The 22,932-nt window shown below is 41.7% G+C and overlaps 2 protein-coding genes across 16 annotated transcripts in view; one reads left to right on the forward strand and one right to left on the reverse strand.

Moving 5' to 3' along the window:
• The window catches only part of kiaa1328 (KIAA1328 ortholog), a 174,480-nt gene extending 166,574 nt beyond the window's left edge, over positions 1 to 7,906 (reverse strand). For 4 of the 11 annotated variants that reach the window (XM_043684954.1, XM_043684742.1, XM_043684842.1 and 1 more), the window contains exon 1: positions 7,797 to 7,877. In XM_043684954.1, the coding sequence (XP_043540889.1) occupies positions 7,797 to 7,845 (49 nt within the window). In that variant the 5' untranslated portion in view covers positions 7,846 to 7,877. Of the gene's footprint in view, positions 1 to 7,796 lie in introns of all 11 variants that reach the window. The other 7 variants (XM_043684535.1, XM_043684585.1, XM_043684393.1 and 4 more) reach the window with 5 other exon arrangements.
• Positions 7,907 to 8,328: 422 nt separating this feature from the next.
• The window catches only part of tpgs2 (tubulin polyglutamylase complex subunit 2), a 49,348-nt gene continuing 34,744 nt past the window's right edge, over positions 8,329 to 22,932 (forward strand). The window contains exons 1-3 of one of the 5 annotated variants that reach the window (XM_043685599.1): positions 8,620 to 8,641; positions 9,924 to 10,015; positions 17,436 to 17,591. In XM_043685599.1, coding sequence (XP_043541534.1) covers positions 9,962 to 10,015; positions 17,436 to 17,591 — 210 coding nt within the window. In that variant the 5' untranslated portion in view covers positions 8,620 to 8,641; positions 9,924 to 9,961. Of the gene's footprint in view, positions 8,796 to 8,847; positions 8,938 to 9,923; positions 10,016 to 17,435; positions 17,592 to 22,932 lie in introns of those variants that run through there. The other 4 variants (XM_043685543.1, XM_043685431.1, XM_043685486.1 and 1 more) reach the window with 4 other exon arrangements.

Below are 22,932 nucleotides of genomic sequence, written 5' to 3' on the forward strand. Positions count from 1 at the left end.
AAGAATGTACTGGCACTCAAAGGGGTGCAGCAGAGGTTCACATGGTTGATTCCAAAGTTGAGGGGTTTGGTTTATGTGCAGAGATTGAGTAGACTGGGATTAGATTCATTAGAATTTAGAAGCATGAGGAGGGATCTTACAGAAATATATTAAATTATGAAGGGAATGGATAAGATAGAAGAAAAGAGGACATAGTTAGAAAGGCAAATGCAATGACGGCATTTATTTTGAGAGGACTTGAATATAAAAGCAGGGATATATTTTTGAGGCTCTACTCAGACCATATTTGGAATATTGTGCACAGCTTTGGGATCCATATGTCAAGAAGGATGTGCTGGCCCTGGAGAGTGAGGACTCTGGGTTTATATTTGAAGATGATTAGAAAGATTGGGGGGGGGGGGGGGTGATCTAACTGAAACTTACAGAATACTTAATGGCCTGGATAGAGTAGATGTTGGGAAGTTGTTTCCATTGATAGGAGAGACTAGGACCAGAAGGCATGGCCTTATAGTAAAGGGAAGACCTTTTAGAATGGAGAAAAGGAGAAACCTCTTCAGCCAGAGAGTGGTGAATCTATGCAATTCATTGCCACAGAAGGCTGTAGAGGGCAGATCATTAGTATATTTAAGACTGAAATAGATAGGCTCTTGAGAATCAAGGATTCCTGAAGAAGGGCCTGTGCCCGAAATGTCGAATGTCCTGTTCCCTGGATGCTGCCTGACCTGCTGTGCTGTTCCAGCAATAAAGTTTCAACTTTGATCTCCAGCATCTGCAGACCTCACTTTCTCCTGAGAATCAAGGGGATCAAGGGTTCCAGGGAAAAAACAGGAGAATGGGGTTGAGAAACACATCAGAAATGATAGTATCTATTCTGCAATTCAATAGGCTGAATGGCCTAATTTCTGCTCCTATGTCTTATGATCTTACAGAGGAGAGTAGTGCAGTTGATGTTGATTATATGGTTTTTCAGCAAAGCCCAAGATTTCACATGAGACACCAATAAAGAAGGTAAAAGCACATAGGATCTAAGTAACTTGGCAATTTGGATCCATAATTGGTGGTGCCTTCTGAGTGGTCGCCAGTGTCTCGAGGCATACCCATACGGCTCAGTGCCTTTTTTAAGTATAAATAATAGAAAAGAAAATGTTGGGTGGGTGGGAGACAACAGGCAAGTTTGTGGATGACGTGAAGACTGGCCAAGTAGTTGGCAGTGACAAGAAACACCTTAAGTTACAGGACAATATAGATGGATTGGTCAGATGGGCAGGTGGAATTTAACCCCAATGAGTGTGAGGTCATGCATTTTGGAAGACAAAGACAATGATGAGCACTCAACGAGAAATGGACACTTGGAAGCTCAGATGAACTGAGCAATCTTGGGTGCTCATCCACAGATCCGAAGGTGTCACAAGTTATAAAGATCGTTAATGCGGCATATGGGACACTTGCTTTTACTAATCATAGCACAGAATATAAGAGCAGTGCAGTTATGTTGGAGCTGTTCATTACTTTATTTAGGCCACAGCTGGAATACTGTGTGCAGTTCTGGTCACTGCACTGTAGAAAGGATGTGATTGCAGAGGAGATTTACCAGGATGTTGCCTGTGTTGGAGCAGTTTAGCTATAAACAGACTGGATAAATTTGGATTGTTTTCTTTACAGTAGAAAAGGTTGCGGGGACCTGATTGAAGTGAATAAGATCATGAGGATAATGGACAGAGTTGACAGAAAGCAGCTCTTCACCTTAGTTGAATAAGCAATAATAAGGGGGCATGATTTTAAGGTGAAAAGCAGGAAATTTAGAGGGTACTTGAGGAAAACCTTTTGGAACATGAATGGGAAACCTGCAATATGCCGTCTCAGAGGGCAATAGGGGCAGGAAACCTGACAACCTTTAAAAAAGTACTTGGATGAGCACTTGAAATGTGATAACATTCAAGGCTATGGCCTAGTGGTGGAAAGTGAAAGGAGTTTAGATTTAGACTAGCTTTCATCAACACAGATTCGATTGGCCAAAAGTTTCTCAGTACTTTATGATTCTGAATTGACTAAACACGACTTTCCTTTGACAAAACCACACTGACTGTTCCCAATTACTTTGTGGAGGTTGTTTAAGTGCAGAGCTCTTCAGACACTTGCCCCATGATATATTAAGCTAACTGGTCTACAGTTTTTTTTAAAAAACATCTCTCCCTACTTGAATGAAGGGCTACTTTCTAGTTTGGTGGAACCTTTGTGATTCTAGGATTTTTTTAAAAATTAAACACCAGTACATCTACTACATCATTAGCAATCCTTTGTAACCAATCTGGACCAGAGACTGGTCATGCCACAGTTTCATCAATTTGCTTAGTACACTCCCTCAAGATTTTAATAAATTCCTATTCCCTTTCGCTTCCTGATTTACAGCTATTACTGGAATACTTTTTTGTATCCTCTATTATAAAGACAAAAAAGAAAAAATATTTCTTCATTTGATCCATCATTTCCTTATTATTTACTATTAACTTGCCATTCATAATCTCTGGAGGACCAACACTCACTTCACTTATTCGCTACCTCTGTAAATACCTGTAGAATTTCTTGCCATCTATTTGTAGATTCCTCGCTAACTTCCTCTCATACTACAATTTTATCAGAGTTTTGAGAAGATTTGTAGCTCAGGTTGAGGTTCTGGATGTAGGTTTGCTTGCTGAGCGGGAAGGTTCATTTGCAGATGTTTCGACACCATACTAGGTAACATCTTTACTGAGCCTCCGAATGAAGCATAGAAAGCCTGCTTTCTATTTATAAGTTTGAGGTTTCTTAGGTTGGTGTTCAAAAATAACAGGTACCCAATGAACACTGTCTGCAGATTTCTGAGCAACAAACCCAATCAAGCAGATAAAACACGTCCAGAAACCCTAGCCACTCTCCCCTACAAAGACATCTCTGAAATGGCTGCCAGACTACTCAGACGCCTGAGCATCATGGGAGCCCACAAACCCACCAACACACTAAAACAGCAGCTAATGAACTTGAAAGACCTTATAAAGACAACAAGCAAAACCAATGTCATTTACAAAATACCTTGCAAGAACTGTAACAAACACTACATTGGACAAACAAGCAGAAAACTAGCCACCAGGATACATGAACATCAACTAGCCACAAAACGACATGACCCACTCTCACTAGTATCCTTACATACGGATCAGGAAGGGACAACACATCCTAGGACAAGTCAAACAGAGACATGCACGAGAATTCCTAGAAGCATGGCATTCCAACCGGAACTCTATCAAACACATTGACTTGGATCCCATTTACCATCCCTTTAGAAAGAGAACAGGAAATGACATCTCCATAGGAAATTATGTCACCAACCGTAGGAAACTCAAACATATAAACAGAAGAGGGATTACACCATTGGTGCTTCATTCGGAGGCTCATTGAAGATGTTACCTAGTATGGTGATGAAACATCTGAAAACGAACTTTACAGCTCAGCGAACAAACCTACATCATTAATTTTATCCCTCAATTAATCATGTCTCCACTGTCTGCTGTTCTTTATATCAATTATCTAACCAGACTGTCAACGTTGTGCAGTTTTTACTGAAGTTTAATACTTTCCCTACATTCTTTAGTTAATCACAGATGCTGGATTCCTCACTTCAGAATGGAGAAATATACCTTTTCCAAGCATTCTAAAATATCCTCTTAAGTCTATCACCATATTTCTGATAATTTATCCTTGCCTAGTGTGCCAACTTAGTTTTCATTCCCACATGTGTTTATTTAGGTTTAAAATAATCAGACCTATCTTCTCGCTTTCAGACGAGGAACAAAATTCAATAGTATTGTGGTCTGTGCTTCCTGGGTTATCTTACCTCAAAGGACAAATGCAATCTGCTCTCATTGGTTCTGAAATTTGCTGCTCAAAGAAACTCTTGAAAGTATTCTATGAATCCTTCATCCAGACCACTTCTGTCAATCTGATTTTTTCTATTTATAGATAGATTAAAAAAGTCACCTATGATTATCACCTATACTTTACTCAGGAGTACATATTTCTTGTATATTTTATTCTACAGTGTAGATAACGTAAGTGAGCCTGGAGACCGTATTGTCTTGTGACTTCTTTCTTTTTCTATTCCTCATCTGCATCCAAACCAATTCCATATCCTGATCTCCTAAACCAAGTGAATATTGAGGCTTGATCACAAATCCTTATGGAACATCACCAGTCATTTCTAGCACACATACTCTCAACACATTCTGTCAACAAGTTGATAATTTAACCAGGATACAAGTTTATTTACTTATCTATATTGGGGAAATAAAAGGGAGACTGAGTGACTACTTTGTTGAACACATACATTCGGTCTATAAAAATTACCCAAAGCTTCCAGTTACCAGGGTGGTAGGTGTCTAGAATGCATTGCCAGCAGAGGTAGTAGAGGCAGGCACAGTAGATTCATTTAAGGTGCATCTGGACAGATGAACGAGTAGGTGCGGAGCAGCGGGATACAAATGCTTAGGAATTGGGCGATAGGTTTAGACAGTGGATTTGGATCAGCTCAGGCTTGGAGGGCTGAAGGGCCTGTTCCTGGGCCATAAATTCTCTTTGCTCAACACACCATTTTCTCATGCCAACATTTCTGTCTCAGGCCTGCTGCAGTGTTCCAGTTAGGCTCAATACAAGCTGGAGGAATAATATTTCAAATTGCATTTCGGGACCTTACAGCCTTCAAGACTCATCATCAAGTTTAACTACTTTAGAGTATGAACACCACCTAAATGAGATAACGCGAGTCCAGAGAAAGTATATTCTTGTTAGAGTGAAAGGAAAGGCTGGTAGGTTTAGGGAATGCTGGATGACTAAAGAAATATAGGGTTTTGTTAAGAAAAAAGAAGGAAGCATACATCAGGTATAGACAGGATAGATCGAGTGAATCCATAGAAGAGTATTAAGGCAGTAGGAGTATACTTAAGAGGGAAATCAGGAGGGCAAAAAGGGACATGAGATAGCTTTGGCAAATAGAGTTAAGGAGAATCCAAAGGGATTTTATAAATACGTTAAGGACAAAAGGCTAACTAGGGAGAGAATAGGGCCGGGCCCCTCAAAGATCAGCAAGGTGGCCTTTGTGTGGAACTGCAGGAGATGGGGGAGATACTAAACGAGTATTTTGCATCAGCATTTACTGTGGAAAAGGACATGGAAGATATATAATGTAGGGACATAGATGGTGACATCTTGCAAAATGTCCATATTACAGAGGAGGAAGTGCTGGATGTCTTGAAACAGGTAAAAGTGGATAAATCCCCAGGACCTGATCAAGTATACCCTAGAACTCTTTGGGAAGCTAGGGAAGTGATTGCTGGGCCTCTTACTGAGATGTTTGTATCATCGATAGTCACAGTGAGGTGCCTGAAGACTGGAGGTTGGCTAACGTGGTGCCACTGTTTAAGAAGGGTGGTAAGGACAAGCTAGGGAACTATAGACCAGTGAGCCTGACATCGGTGGTGGGCAGGTTGTTAGAGGGAATCCTGAAGTACAGGATGTACATGTATTTGGAAACGCAAGGACTGATTAGGGATAGTCAACATGGCTTAGTGTGTGGGAAATCATGTTGCACAAACTTGATTGAGTTTTTTGAAGTAACAGAGAAAATTGATGAGGACAGAATGGTGGACATGATCTATATGGACTTCAGTAAGGCATTCGACAAGATTCCCCATGGGAGACTGATTAGCAAGGTTAGATCTGATGGAATACGGATCTCCACCAGATGGGCCAATGGGCTGAGAAGTGGCAGATGGAGTTTAATTCAGATAAATGAGAGGTGCTGCATTTTGAGAAAACAAATCTTAGCAGGACATATACACTTAATGGTAAAGTCCTAGGGAGTGTTGCTGAACAAAGAGACCTTGGAGTGCAGGTTCATAGCTCCTTGAAAGTGGAGCCACAGGTATACAGGATAGTCAAGAAGGCGTTTGGTATGCTTTCCTTTATTGGTCAGAGTATTGAGTACAGGAGTTTGGAGGTCATGTTGTGGCTGTACATGTCATTGGTTATACCACTTTTGGAATATTGCTGCAATTCTGGTCTTCTTCCTATCGGAAAGAGGTTGTGAAACTTGAAAGGGTTCAGAAATGTTTCCAGGGTTGGAGGATTTGAGCTATAGGGAGAGGTTGAATAGGCTAGGACTGTTTTCCCTTGAGTGTCGGAGGTTGAGGGGTGACCTTATAGAGGTTTACAAAATCACGAGCGCATGGATAGGATAAATAGACAAAGTCTTTTCCCTGGGGTGGGGGAGTCCAGAACTAGAGGGCATAGGTTTAAGGTGAGATGGGAAAGTTACAAAAGAGACCAAGGGGGCAGGTTTTTCACGTAGAGAGTGGTACGTGTATAGAATGAGCTGCCAAAGGAAGTGGTGGAGGCTAGTAAAATTGCAACATTTAAAAAGGCATCTGGATGGGTATATGAATAGGAAGAGTTGGAAGGGATATGGGCCAGGTGCTGGCAGGTAGGACTAGATAGGATTGGGATATCTGGTTGACATGGACATGTTGGACCAAAGAGTCTGTTTCCATACTGTACACCTCTACCATTCTATTATCTTCTCAAATATGCCAGATCCTGTCATGACACAAAGTTGCTTTCAACACAGAAAATCCATTTTCAACTACTCATCACACACATTATCACTTATCCAGCTTCTTTTTCTCCCCCGGTTTACGATCAACCCCTTTTGTCTTTCCACCTTTTTTTCCCTTTTGCTGGTTTCTGCTCCACTTATCCCCCAAGCACCACCACCCTATACACCATTTGTTTCAATACAAATCCTGAAAGGCCTACCAAATACAAATTTGCTTATATTCCAGGTCCTCCTGCCCTTCAAATGCACTCTTTAAAAATTGCAATATTCAACTCTCACACAATTTCCTCCAGGACTTTCACTGTAAATAACGTATATAACTTGGAAGTTCCAGCTTGCGTCACTTAAAACTACAAAATGGGTCTCAGTTACACTGGCCTATGTAATTACAGTAAATACTTTTCTGAAGTTGCTGACAAGGATATTCAGGATTTTACTAAATTGAGATTTAGGATTTTACTAAATTATGCGCAAGATTTTTTCTATTTCATTGCAAGTAATTAACCAGATGCAGAAGTGACGAGTCGTTGTTATTTCCAAGCCAACAATCTCGAATACAATCAAAAATCTATAACAACGGACAAACTCTTATATAAAGATCCGCCCAAACTGAGTACAGTACATGCCAGTATACTAATCTTCGTTACGTCATTGCTACCGTGCTACTATATCATTAAAACTAGGGGGTGGTTTAATGCTACAGTCCAATCTTTGAATTTTATTGTAAATCGTGGCTTTGAATTTCTAGAATAGAACAAAATAGGTAAAAGCAATATATACAAACTGTAGAAAGTACCATTTTCTATCATTTAAATCAAGTGGTTGAAATATCATCAAGAAACAACGAATACGGTGACGGAAGTTTCCATTATTTTTATAACCAAAGACAAATTAAATCAGTTATTATGCATAAAAGTGGTTTCAAAATCCAATATCGCATTTATACAGAAGGGTCACTACTTTTAATACTAACTCTTGTTTCCTTCTCTGCAGCTACTGTCAGACTGGGCTTTCTCCTGAAATCGTTTGTTTCAGGCGTCTGGCATCTGCAGTTCTATATTTTATTTTAGCGTTTCAGTTTTCCAAATATTGACAACTAACTTTAAAAATACGAAAAAAGTTTTGCTTAAAAATAAAGACACGAAAAGGATACGATCTTCGCTCCAGAACACTTCACTCACCAAATTCGCAACCTTCGCCATCTTAAACAACCGCCACTCCCATCGTGCACTCCGTCTGCCGAACACGCCCGGTAAGCTCACAATAAGTCCCACCCACTGCCCAGCCCCGCCCATTCACCTCAGCTCTGCCCCTTCCAGCCTGCTCTCCCTCTGCCCCGCCCACCCACCGCTCAGCCCCGCCCCTTCCAACCTACTCCCCCTCTGCCCCGCCCATTCACCTCAGCTCAGCCCCGCCCCTTCCAACCTGCTCCCCCTCTGCCCCGCCCATTCACCTCAGCTCTGCCCCACCCACCGCTCAGCCCCGCCCCTTCCAACCTACTCCCCCTCTGCCCCGCCCATTCACCTCAGCTCAGCCCCGCCCCTTCCAACCTGCTCCCCCTCTGCCCTTGCTCCCCCTCTGCTCCGCCCCTTCACCTTAGCCCCGCCCCTTCAATCTAGTTCCACTCAGCCCCGCCCACCTCACCGCTCAGCTCCACCCCTTCCACCCCGGTCCTCAGCCCCGCACAAGCCTCCGTCTTTAAACCCCGTCGGCTCTCTCAGATAATAAAACAAAACAGATATTTCTGGAGAAACTCAGCAGATCAGGCAGCATCTGTGGGAAGCCCACTCCCCGCCTAAATCGACAACCTTCATCTGTTTGACGCTTCGATCTTCTTGTCTCGTGCTCGCCCCGCCCCTAGACCACATGCCCTCAGCACACCCCCCGTCAATGCCGTTGGGGAGCGAGTACTACAATACCCAGAAGGCTTTGCGTTTGATGCATTTCCTGCGTCGAGGGCGAAAGCTGACAATAAGTCGCCTGGAAAGGTTCATTCTTGTAGGGATTAGTATTTATTTTTCTTTATTGATAGTGTATAGTATTTGTGTCTGTATTGCTGAAAGGAGGCTCAAAGCTAAAATGGAAGATGGTAAAACGGAGAATATGAAGGATTTAGTAGACCGGCTGACATTGGGTGTAACCAGAATACTAGGTGAGTGCAGGGCAGTTACCGTTACCATGGAAATTAACAGGTGAAGACGGGCGAATATAAGGCGAGAGTTATGCTGAGTTCTCTTGGTTATCACGCATTATAAGATTGGTTTGAGCAACATTACTAAAGATTGTAGACTCATGTAAGTAAGATTAAATCCGATTATTTGATCTCCCTCTGTGTATCTTGATATAACTGAAAATATTATACATCTTCCTGTAGCTGGTAATTTCAACACAGCGTCCCACTCGCTGTCCTTGGAATACTGCAATGCTCGAGCAAATCACAGCACAAACTGGAGGAGTATCATCTCAACTTCAAACCAGGCACTTTACAACTTTCTGGACTCAATATTGAGTTCAACACCTTCCTGATGAAGGGCTTTTAGATTTAGATTCCTTACAGTGTGGAAACAGGCTCTTCGGCCCAGCAAGTCCACACCGATCCTCCGAAGAGCAACCCACCCAGGCCCATTCCCCTTCACCTAACACTGTGGGCAATTTAGCATAGCCAATTCACCTGACCTGCACATTTTTGGACTGTGGGAGGAAACCGAGCACCCAGACGAAACCCACACAGACACGGGGAGAATGTGCAAACTCCACAAAGACAGTTGCCTGAGGTGGGAATTGAACCTGGGTCTCTGGTGCTGTGAGGCAGCAGTGCTACCCACTGTGCTACCCACATTCTCCTGCTCCTCGGATGCTGCCTGACCTGCTGTGCTTTTCCAGCACCACACTGATCTAAACTCTGGTTTCCAGCATCTGCAGTCCTCACGTTTGCCTACCTTCAGATTGTGAACAATTCCCTCTCTTTTAGCTTTGCTGGTTACATTTTCTGTCGCCCTCTTATCCCTCCCCCACTCCAGTGGGACTATGCTTTTCAGTCTGCCAATTAGACTCATCATTGTTCTACCTTTCTCACATTCCAATCACTTAATCTGAACTTTCAACATCCTTTCTTTCCCACCTCAACACCCACCCCACCTGCCACTTTTGCATAAATGCTGTCCCCTCCACATTTCACTTTAGTTCTGATGAAGAGCCATCTAGATTTGAAACATTGGCTTGCTTTCTCTCTATGGATGCTGCCTGACCCACTGTGATCTCCAGCATTTTCTGTTTTCAGTGAACAGTACAACACAGGAAACGGCTCTGCAATCAGCCATGTCTGTACCAACCATGATGCTGTTTTCAACAAATCCCATCTGCCTGCACATGGTCTGTATCCCTCTATTCCCTGCCTGTTCATGTGTCAAGTGCCTCTTAAACATTGCTATCATCTCTGTTTCTACTGCCTCCCTGGTAGCATGTTCCAAGCATCTAAAAACCTTCTATAATGAAGCTGCCATCCTTACCTAGTCTAGTCTACATGTGACTCCATGGTTGACTCTTAACTGCTCTTTGACATGATCTAGCTGCAAACTGCTAGAAAGGAAGAAAGTATTGGAAACAGATGGATCACCTGACATCAACCTTAGTACCAGAAATGAGAATGGCAAAATCAACCCTGTTGACCCTGTAAGGTCCACCTTATTAACATTTGGAGGCAACTGCCAAAGTTAGGAGAGCTGTCTCCCAGACTAGTCAGGCAATAGTTGTCATGGCCACACTCACTGAATCATAACTTACAGGCAATGTCCCAGATATCATCATCATCATCACCCCTAGATATGTCCTGTCCCACTACCCAGCATAGGTAATGGCAGAGTGGAAGGATACACTTCTACACACGAAAGGTGATAGATGTTTGGCACTCTCTTCCACAAATAGCAATGTATTCTGGGTCAGTTGTTAACTTTAAATCTGAGATAGATAGCTTTTTATTAAAGCAAGAGACAGAGGGATATGGGCCAAAGGCAGATATAAACAATTTGGCCACACATCAGCTGCAATATCATTGAATAGTGGAATATTTTCAAGGGGCTGAATGGCCTACTCCTGTGTGTATGAGTGTAGCGAGTGTAGCACCAACAGTACTCCAGAAGCTTGACACCATCATGGACAAAGCAGCTCCCTTGGTTGGCGCAACATCGACTCCCTCCACCACTGGTACTCAATAGCAGCAATGTGTACCATTTCCAAGATTCACTGTAGAAATTTGAGAAAAACCCCTCAAGAACACCTTCCAAAGGGAAGGAAACTGCTTACCTTACCTGGTCTGGCCTCTTCCAGACCCACAGCAATGTGGTTGACTCCCTTTGGGCAATTAGAGACAATAAATGCTGGCATTACCATTGATGCTCACATCCCATGAATGAATTTTAATAACTTCCATCTGGAAGGATACAGAAACATACATGGATACACCACTTTTTGCAAGTTCCCCTCCAAGCCACTTATCATCATCACATGGGAATATACATATTCCTTCAGTGTCACTTGGTCTGAATCTGAGAATTCATTTCCTCGTGGCATTGTTTATCCACATACAGCACATTGGCTGCAGCTGTTTGTGCAGAGAACTGACCACCTTCTCGAAGGCAGCTAGGGAACAGTAATAAGTGCTGGCCCTGCCAGTGATGCTCATATCTGTGAGTGAATTTTAAAAAAATTCACCCAATATGTTTTTATAGGGGTACTACAGAACAAAGTATAACATTCAGCTACTTTCGGAGATGTTAGATCAGGTGCATATACTTTTGGTCAAAAAGAGAGGTTTTAACAAGGATCTTAAAGGAGGAAAGCAAGATGGGAGGTGTCACCTTGGAATTTCAGAAGTTAAATCCTAGCCAGCTGATGACATGACCGTTGGTGGATATATTAAAGCTAGGAATGCTAAATGAGATGAGCACAAATATCTCAACGCAAAATATGTTGCAAGCAGGTGAGAATGTATGAACCAGCTTCTAATTTATCAATCTTCTTAGTTGCTTTCAACAAAGATTGGTCAGTTTTAGGACAAGGCTATACCTTTCTGCAGTTAAGGTCAGAAGTCACACAACAGCAGGTTTATTTGAAATCACAAGCTTTTTGTGCTCTGCCCCTTCAGGTGAAGTGAAGTGAAGTAAAGCATACAACCACAGACTGTATAGGCAGAGAGATCAAAAGATCATACGAATGGTGTGAGTAAAGTGTTGCTGGGTTGAATAATAAGCCTCTGCAGGTAATCAAAAGTGTCAGAAGGTGTGAGCAAAGTGCCAACAGTAGAATAGTGAGTGAAAGGATGACCTATAATCTGATTATTTGAGGCAGAGAGATAGTTACATGTTATTCCAGCCATTTAATTGAAGAATTGCATGCTTAGGGTCTAACCAAAGTAACAAATAAACCAAAACTGTGTAAACTAATTAAAGTGGAGCGATCATAACAAGTTATCGAGGTGATGGTGTGAAAACAGAACACGAAAGAAGATTTTACAAAGACAGAACAGTATGGTGGGGTTACATGTAGCACAATGTGATCCCAAGATCACAGTTGAGGCCATCTTCCTGGGTATGAAACTTGGCTATCAGTTTCTGTATGACAGTTCTGCATTGTTGTGTATCTCAAGGCTGCCTTGGAGGACATTTACCCAAAGTTCAAGGGTGAATGATCTTGACCCCTGAAGTTTACCCCATTAGGGAGCATTCCTGTCTTGCGATTGTTGCGCTGTGTCCATTCATCTATTGTTGTAGGATTTGCATGGTCTCTATGAAATACTCTATGCCTCGGGGCAGCCTTGCCTGCAGCGTATGAGGTAGACAACGTTGGCCAAGTCACATGAGTCATAGAGATGTAAAGCATGGAAACAGATCCTTTGGTCCAACTCATCCATGCAGGCCAGATATCCTAAATTAATCTAGCCCCATTTGCCGCACTTGGCCCATATCCCTCAAAACACTTCCTATTAATATACCCATTCAGATGCCTTTAAATATTATATTTGTACCAACCTCCATCACTTCCTCTGGCAGCTCATTCCATACATGCGCCATCCTTTGCATGAAAAAGCTGCCCCTTAGGTCCCTTTTAAATCTTTCCCCTCTCACCCTAAACCTATGCTGTCTAGTTCTGGACCCCCTTACCCAGGGAAAAGACCAACCCTGTCCATGCCCCCCCCCCCCCAATGATTTTGTAAACCTCTATAAGGTCATCTCCAGCCTCCGACATGCCACGGATTACAGCCCCAGCCTATTCAGTCTCTCCCTGTAACTCAAACCCTCCAACCCTGGAAACATCTTTGTAAATCTTTTCTGAACCCTTTCACATTTCACAACGTCCTTCCTCTAGAAGCGAGATCAGAATTGCATACAATATTCCAAAAGTATCTGCCATGTACGTAGTGGATGGTGTTCTCAAGTGTGATGATCTGGCACGTCTTGCAGAGGTTACTGTGGCAGGACTGTGTCGCGTTGTGGTTGATGTTGTCGTGAAGGTTGGGTAGTTTGCTGCAAACGATGGTCTGTTTAAGTTTTGGCAGGCGAGAAGTGCGAAGATGGGGATGAACTTGGTGAGATGTCTGTCATTATCGATGACATGTTGAAGGCTGTGAAGAACATGACGTAGTTTCTCAGTTCCAGGGAAGTGCTGAAGGATTGTGTCCTGTGTCTTCTGAGGTGGTCGTTGTGATTTGTGGCTGTGGCACGCCAGAACTGGCGATCGATGAGTTGAGCATCATATCCCGTTCTTATCATAGAGAAGTGCAGCATCATGAGGTTCATCCAGACATACGGAGCAGCAATGAGAACCAGGTTTACACCCCGATATGCCAACATTTTCATTCCCAAGTTTGAGCAAAATTTCTTTGCTGCACAGGACCTTCAACCAATGCTATACACCACATACATCAACGACATTTTCTTCCTCTGGACTCATGGCGAGGAATCACTGAAACAACTACACAATGATATCAAAATGTTTCATCCCACCATCAGATTTACCTCTTCAAAATCAGTCTCATTCTTGGACAAACACATCTCCATCAAGGCTGGGCACCTCAGTACTTCACTCTGCTGCACACCCACGTATATACTCATGATGCTACACTTCTCCAGCTTCTACCCTAAAGAGGCATCCCCTACGGACAAGCCCTATGTATATCCAGGATCTGCTCAGATAAGGAGGAATGCACTAGACACCTACAGCCGCTGAAAGACCCCCCATAAGAACGGGATAAGATGCTCAACTCATCAATCAACGGTTCCCATGTGCCACAGCAAAAAACCGCAATGACCTCCTCAGGAGACAACACCGGGCACGACTGATACAGTACTTTTCATTGTCCACTACTTCCCTGGAGCAGAGAAACTATGCCATGTTCTTCGCAGCTACCAACGTGTCATTGATGACAACCAACATCTCGCCAAGATTGTCCCTACGTTCCCCACTTCTCGCCTTCAAACAACTGCCAAACCTTAAACAGACCGTTGTTTACTGCAAACTACCCAGCCTTCAGGGCAATGTAGACTACACAACTCTGCCACAGCAACCTCTACAAAACATGCCAGATCATCGACGTAGTTCCTACCATCACACAATGGAACACCACCAACCACGTACGTGGCAGGTACTCATTTGACTCGACCAATGTTGTCTACCTCTTATGCTGCAGGCAAGAATGTTGGTGAGACCATGCAGATGCTACAACAACGGATGAATGGACACCGCGTAACAATCGCCAGCCAGGAATGCTCACTCCCAATCTGAGAATGCTTCAGTGGTCAAGGACATTCAGCCTCCAATCTGTAGGGTAAGCGTCCTCCAAGGCAGCCTTCCAAATACAAACAGAAACTGATAGCCAAGTTCCATACCCATGATGATGGCCTCAAATGTGATCTTGGAATCACGTCATGCTACATGTAACCCCCACCATACTGTCCTATATTTGTAAAATCTTCCTTATTTTCCTGTTTTGACACCATCACCTTGATACTTTACGATCTCTCTACCTTAATTAGTTTAGTATAATTTTGGTTTCCTTGTTACTTTGGTTAGACCGTTGGTTTGCAACTCTTATACCTATCATGTTATTCCAGCTGTTTGGTTTGCCTCCAGCACCACTTTTATTTTTAACTTTTTTGTAATTATCTCTCTGCCTCAATTAATCGGATTATAGGTCATCCCTTCACTTACTATTCCACTGTTGACACTTTGCTCACATTGTCTAATGCTTTTGATCACCAGCAGTGACTTATTATTCAGCCCACCAACACTCCACTTCATTTGTATAATCTTTTGCTCTCTCTACCCAATGATCTCTGCTTATAAATTCTGTGCCTGTACTTTTCTTCACTTCACCTGATGAAGGGGCAGTGCTTCAAAAGCTTGTGATTTCAAATAAACCTGTTGGACTGTAACCTGGTGTTGTATGACTTCTGACCTTGATCTTATCCACCCCAGTCCAATACCGGCACCTCCACATCATTTCTGCAGTTAAACCATAGCTTTATTGTTAAGGCGCAAGTTACAAGATTTTCTTGAGTGAAAGAAAGAGCAATTGTTTTACCTGCTAACCTCAATACCTGCGTGCAGTAACTTGGGCCCACTTTCACACAAAAGCACAAAGTTAAAAGGTAATAGTGTCCAGTGCAAAGGTAAAAAATGGCTTAAAAGAGTCCTTTGGTGTCTTTGAGGCACATGATTTTGGCCTGAGACTGCAGTTAATAGTTAGTGTCTTAGACCATCAGCAATCAAGAAAATTGCAATTTTCTTTTAAGTTATTGGTTCTGAGGGTCTTCGCTGCATTCAATGCTGCCTTCTTGAGAGAGAGTGCCTCCTCATGCCGTGTTTATTCTGTATTGATAATTCTACTTCCTTCTGGTCTGCCAAAGTAAGAACTCTTTGTTTATATAATCCATCTGCTGAAGTTATCATTTCAAGCTTGATGATTGCACTTGTGAGGATTCTCAATGGTATAAATGAAAGGGTCTTTTCTGCCTTCCCAACAGAGCCTGGTTGACTGGCAGCACTGCCTTTAAGAAATGTTGATGCCAGGTCAGACTACCTTGGTCTAATCTATATCAGTTTCTTGAAATGTACCTCGCATGGAAGTTCAGGTGATCCCTTTGGCCATTTTAAGTCTGCTGGCGGGATACAAAGATCATAGACTATATTTTGTATCATCATGATAGTATTCATATAAAATACAAGGTAGGGGCATTGTTATCAATCTGAAGAGTGCAACCATATTATTGAGATTGTACTACAGACCTCCCAACGGCCAAAGAGTGATAGTGGAATAGAATTGTGGACAGATTATGGAAAAATGTAAAAATAACAGGGTTGTGGTGGGTGATTTTAACTTCCACCTTATTGACCAGGACTCCCTTAGCGCCAAAAGCTTCAATGGGGATGGGATTTGCAAGGTGTTCCAGGATACTTTTTTAAAACAATATGTAAATAGTCCAACAAGGGGAGGGGCCACACTAGACCTGGTACTGGGGAATGAGCCTGGCCAAATGATCAAAGTTTCAGTGGGAAAGCATTTCGGGAACAGTGATCATAATTCCTTATGTTTTCATTCAAATTTATAGATAAGGATAAGAGTAGTCCTCATGTGAAAGTACTAAATTGAGGGAAGGTTAACTACAACAATATTAGGCAGGAACAGGGGAATGTAAAATGTAGATTTAGAATAAATCCACATCTGGTATGTGGCAGTCTTTTAAATGGCAATTGACTAGTGTTCAAGATCCACATGATACTGTGAAAATGAAGGATAAGGATGCAAGATACAGGAATGTTGGATGACAAGAAATCGAGAGCTTAGTTCAAAAGAACGTTCTGCTCTGTATGATTCCAAAATAGCAGAATATGTAAGGTTTAGGAAACTGAAGACAGGCAGAGCCCTTGATGAATCTGAAATTAACAGGAAATAACTCACAAGGACTTAGGTTGGCTAAAAGGGACCACGAAATATCTTTGGCACACAGGAGCTAGGGTATAAAAATTGGCAGATATGTCGCAGTTGCATAGAACTTTAGTTCGGGCACATTTGAAATATTGTGTACAGTTCTGGTTGCCACACTAGCAGAAGGAAGTGGAAGCTTTGGAGAGGATATAGAACCAGTTTACCAGAATGTTACCTGCTTTGGATGATATTAGCTATGAGGAGAGATTTGACAAACTTAGTTTGTCCTCATTTGAACTTTAAAGGATTATTAGAGGCATGGATAATTGCATTCTTTTTCCCAGGATAGAACTGTAAATTACTAGGGGATATAGGTTTAAGGTAAAAGGGGGTAAATTTAAAGGAAATCTGAAAGGCAAGTTTTTTTACACAGAGGGTGGAATGTGCTGCTAGAGGAGGTGGTGGAGGCAGATATATTAGCAACGTATCTTGACAGACACATACATAGGCAGGAAATATATGGGTATGGAGACAAAAGGTTTTAGTTTTGAAAAGAATCATGTGTTGGTGCAGTCTTGATGGACCAAAGGACCTGTTCCTGTGTCATACTGATCTTTGTTCTTTGTAGTTTTGAATAGAAACTCTATTGAAATGTCTGTATAAGAGAGTTTGGCTGTTTCCAATAACATGAGTGTCATGTTGTTTGCACTACAGCCCTTCATCAGATGGTCTGATGAAAGACCATTGACCTGAAATATTAATGCAGAATCACAATTGTTACGGAGCAGAAGGTGGTCAGTCAGGCCATTATTTCTGCACCAATTCCATTACTTAGTGCCAATCTCCTGCCTTTTTCCCATATCTTTGCAGAATGCACAAGTCGATTGGAAAATATCTAATAAAGGTGTCTACAAAACCCATTTACCAATACTTTTGACGTTTTTAGAAAGTCGTCCAGGTGTGACAGAAGTTAGATATGTAGAAAAGGAACCAGCAGAGCGTCATACAATTATCTCGTGGGAACAGGTAAGCAATCTTACATTTGAACTTTGAATCTAAATTGTATAGTCTTGACTTATTATTTGAAGGGATTATTTTAGATCATGCTTTGAAGTTCCATTGTTCTGTCCCTATCAAAAAAAAGCATCAAGTTAATTGTATTTACTAAGCAAAGAATGAAGTTGATTATTGTGTGATGAAGGTATAGAGGTGTACTTTAACTTCTAAGAGAGTGAAGGGCCTAGCAAGCACACAGAGTGCTGGAGAATTTACAATGTACCTGGTTTACTATGAGACAAAAACAAAATCAAATTTGGCCAATCCGTTTAAGTTATATTCCAAGATACTAAATCAATCAAATTTGAATTTGGTATTTTGACAATAATAAAATTGTCAGGATTCCTGATGAAGGGCTTTTGCGTCGATTTTCCTGCTCCTAGGATGCTGCCTGACCTGCTGTGCTTTCCCAGCACCACACTGTGGAAGCCACCAACACATGCAGATTGCAGCAGAATAGGTCTCTTAAAGGTACCTTTATCTATCAATTACCTATGAGACAGGAACCTTAAGAAGAAGAAAAGAAGACTGAGGAAGATACAAAGAGAAGATTCGACAGTTGGCTGGTTTTGAAATTTGAATTTTTTGGTCAATCTTAATTGGACGTTTAATCGGACCGGTATTATAGAAGAGAAAGTAAAAGATAGGTTAGAGAAAGGAGTTATAAATAGTTGTTAGTTAATTATTTTCTGTTAGATGTTTTTAAAAAGTTGTTAATTTTTACTTTAAGTAGTGACCTTTGAGATAGTTATTGGCCTCTCGAATTTTAACAGGTTAAATCATTTCTGTGTTGCTGGTTTAAATTAGTGGGAGAGTGGGGTTACCACGTGTCGCACCAATTTGGGGGCTTTCTTCAGAGTTTTGAACTGGTTTATACAGATTTAAATGGATTTGGGGGTAGGAAAAATTCCAGTGGATTTCAACACTTGCAGGTTAGATCTTTAAACAAATTGTCTCACCTAAGTTTTATTTAGTTTTGGTGACTTGTGGTTGATGAAATTAAATGTGAGAGAAATGGTTGTTAAAATTGCTAAAGATGTTCTGGGATTTGAAGATGATTCTCGATTTGCCAAGAAAGTTTAGAAGGAAAGAAAAAGACCACACTTTTAGCTTTAGCAAATAAGTTAGATTTGGGTTTAACCAAGGACAAAAGTAAAGCTGAAATTGCAAGGGAGTTACTCAAACACTTAGGTATGTCAGAGAAACAGCCAAGTGCAGTAGAGGTAGAAAAACTCAAATTACAATTGAGGAAAATGGAGTTAGAAGATAAACAGAGATAGAGGGAGAGAGAAGGTTCTTAGCTGAGCAAAGAAAGAGAGAAGAAAGGGAGTGAGAAAGAGAGAGAAGAGGAAAAAGAAAGAGCGAGTAGGTTCTCAGCTGAGCAAAAAAAGAAATTGAACTTGAGAAGTTGCCACTTAGTCAGCAAAGTCAAGTTAACAGGATGGAGTTTAAGAGAAGGTAATGATGTATACAGATATGTCAAAATTCTTCCACATTTTGATGTTGAAGCCTTCTTTATTTCAATTGAAAAATTGGATAGGCAGATGTAGTGGTCAGAGGATTTATGGGTAATGCTCGTTCAGACTAAACTGGTAGGCAGAGGGAGTGGGGTCACTGATGCCTGAAGTGAGTGTAGCAGTGTTAGGGAGTGGGGTCTCTGATGCATGAAGAGAGTGGAGCAGTGTTAGGGAATGTTACCAGCTGAGGGATGAGGTATTTGCCGCACTGTCAGATGAGGGGTCAAGAGATTATGAAGAGATTAAATGGGCTATTTTAAGTGCTTATGAATTGGTACCAGAAGCATATTGACAGTGGTTCAGAAACATAAAGAAGGAACCAGGTCAGACTTATGTTAGTTCGAAAGAATTAAACATAGTCATTTTGATAGCTGGGTGTGTGTGTTTTAAAAATAGGTAAGACCTTTGAGGTTCTATGAGAGATTATTCTGCTGGAGGAGTTTAAAAACTCACTTCCAAAAATGATAAGAATTCACATGGTGGAGCAGAAAGTTCAGGAAATGAGAAGGGCTGCAGAATTAGCAGATGAATACATGTTGGTGCATAAGACAAGCATCCGACCAGAATTTTGTCCTGTGAGGGACAGAAGTTGAGCGAAGGGGAGATCCCACTCTACAAAACCAAGAGTAGAGAATACAGATAAGAATTTACCACAGGATAATAAAAAAGCTCAAGAGGGTGGAAAGGAGGTGAATAGCCTCAGGTGTTTCCACTGTAGTAAAGTGGTACATGTGGTAAAGTCACAGCGCTGGTCATTAAAGAAAAGCACTATGGGAAAGAGTGTGGTAAAAGAAGCTAAGCCAGTGGCATTAGTGAAGGTAGTAAAATAGACCCTAGGAAGAGCAGAGAAGCTTCAGGAGAGTGCACAGCCTAGGCAGGAGCTGGGTATGGAGCTAGTACCTGATATCTACAAAGAATCCGCCTCTGGGTAAAGTTTACTCAGAAAGAAAAGGGAGAGCAGGACAAGAAGGTATAATTTCGAGAGATACAGGATCTAACCAGTCACTGATAATGAGCGATGAGCACATATGCACTCTTTCTGATCTGTTACCCAAGAGTGTAGTGATTTGTGAGATAGACGGACAGACATTTAGTGTTCCCCTATGTAAGATCAGGTTGGAGAAGTAACAGTGGAAGTGATTGACGGAGTGTCAGTCCCAAGAATTCAGTTTTTTCTTGGGAATGACTTGGCAGGATCCAAGGTGGGAGTGACCCCCCCGTTATGGAAAAGCCCAAGGAAGGCCAATAAACTGAGTGGTTAAAGCAGAAGTATCCTGGTATTTTCCCAGACTATGTAGTAATCAGATCCCACGCTCATAAGTCACAGCATGAAGTGAAAAGTAAAGAGAAAAATGAAGGAGTTGAGGTTCAGTTAGAAGCACCCTGTTTGACGTAATGGTGCAGGGAAAACCTGAACAGGCAGAGAGACAGACAGAAGTGTTTAGTCCTGAAAGGTTAAGAGACTTGCATCAGTAAGACAAGATGATAAAAGATATATATGTGGATACGTACTCCAAAAAGGAGGAAGAGAATATTCAGGAGGGTTATTATCTGAAAGATAGAATCCTAAGACGGAAATAGACACCATGGCAGGTTAGTGCAGAGGAGAAATGGGCTGAAGTGCACCAGATTTTGTTGCCAGGATCATATAGGCAGGAGGTGTTACGGGTAGCACATGAACTACCTGTAGGAGGTCTATCTAGGTGTACGAAAGACCCAGGCTAAGGTACAAAGACATTTTTATTGGCCTGGAATGCACGAGGGTGCAGTGAACTTTTGCCGTATGTGTCATACGTGCCAAATAGTAGGTAAGCCACATGCGGTAATAAAACCATCACCTTTGTGCCAATTCCTGAGTTTGAAGAGCCTTTCACATGGGTTAAAATTGACTGTGTAGGTCCCCTCCCAAGAACTAAAAGTGAGAACCAGTACTTGTGAACCATAATGGATGTGTCTACCAGATTTCCGGAGGCAATTCCATTACGGAGTATCACAGCAAAAAAGGTGGTAGAGGAACTAGTAGCTTTCTTCACACGGTATTGGATGCCCAAAGGTATTCAGTCGGACCAAGGGTCAAAGTTTACTGCTAAGTTGTTTAAGGAGGTTATGGATTGCATAGGTGTACAGCACTTTAAATCCAGTGCGTATCATCCTCAATCCCAGGGAGCTTTAGAAAGGTGGCATCACACCTTGAAGACCATGTTGAGAGCATACTGTAAGGATTACATGATTGGGATAAAGGTATCCCATTTGTAATGTTTGCCATTAGAGACGCCCCAAATGAATCTACTCAGATCACTCCCTTAGAGTTAATATTTGGGCATGAAGTGAGAGGCCCTTTAAAATTAATTAAAGAAAAATTGACAGGACCAAAATCGGAAATCTCACACTTAGATTATGTATCGGAGGTGAGGGAGAGACTAAATCAAGTAGGTGACTTAGGTAAACAGCACCGAAAGAAGGCACAATGTAGAATGAAACAGGTGGCAGACAAAAGCTCTGAGACCCAGATGTTTTCTCAAGGGGAAGACTTGTTAGTACTGTTACCAGTGATAGGAGATCCCTTCAAAGCTAGGTTTAGTGGCCCCTATCAAATTGAGGAAAAATTGAATCAAATAAACTATCTAGAAAAGATGCCAGATAGAAAAAGAAAAGGCATCAGGTATGTCATGTGAACATGTTGAAACCATGTTATTAGTAGAGAGAAAGAACTGGAGAAACAGGTGTTAGTTACTGCCTCGCAGAGTGAGGAATCAAATCTAGGTGATGTGAATTTTGATGTGCCTCAAAATAGATTAAAAAATGTCCTTGAGGAGTGGGATAGGTTAGTAAGCTATCTAGCTCTTGAGCATAGAAGGCAGTTGAAAATTTTTTTTACTGCAGTATATGGACATATGTAAGAAAAGGAGGACTAATGCTATTGTACGTGAAATAGACGAAGGGAATACTGCTCCAATAAAACAACACCCCTACCGGTTTAATCCGTTCAAATTCAGACAGGTCCAGAAGGAGGTGGAGGCCATTCTTGACAAGGATATCATCAAGCCAGGACGAGTGGAGTTTGCCGATCGTCTTAGTCCCCAAACTGGATGGGACTCAATGATTCTGTGTACATTATCGGAAGGTCAACACCATTACAAAATCAGACTGATATCCAACTCTTAGATTGGAGGACGATATGAGAAAATCGGACAAGCCAGTTACGTCACCAAGTGCGACTTACTGCATAGTTACTGGCGGGTAGCTTTATCAGAGATAGTGAAATAAATTTCTGCGTTTGTATCTCCAAGTGGGCTATGTCAATTTAAAGTGATGCCCTTTGGAATGAAGAACGCATCCACCACATTTCAAAGACTCATGAACAGAGTTGTGGCTGGGCTAACAAATGAGCTATATCAATTTAAAGTGAAGCCCTTTGGAATCCCATGTCGTAACAATTCTCACTTGGTACACTAAACTTGAGAGAAAACATCTATAATAAATAGAAGATGTCAGTGCATTACTAATCCAAAAAAAAATTAACAAATCGAAGCATTCTGTCAAAGGAACAATTTTATTGATGGTTGCTTAGACTTGTGACATTTTTCACTTTTAACAAAGCACTTGCAACTCTGCCAATACAATATTTTAAATGATAGAGCATCATGCTGTACATCCAGAATATAGAATTGTATTACATAGCATCATGGTTAAATAAGTCATTACTGCTTTTTGCTGATGTTCGCCATGTTCAATTTACAAGGACCAGCGGCATGATGCAAATCAGCTTTGACCAGCATTTGAACCTTAAGTAC

This window comes from Chiloscyllium plagiosum, chromosome 1 (assembly GCF_004010195.1).
Source record: "Chiloscyllium plagiosum isolate BGI_BamShark_2017 chromosome 1, ASM401019v2, whole genome shotgun sequence".
NCBI classification, from domain to species: domain Eukaryota; kingdom Metazoa; phylum Chordata; class Chondrichthyes; order Orectolobiformes; family Hemiscylliidae; genus Chiloscyllium; species Chiloscyllium plagiosum.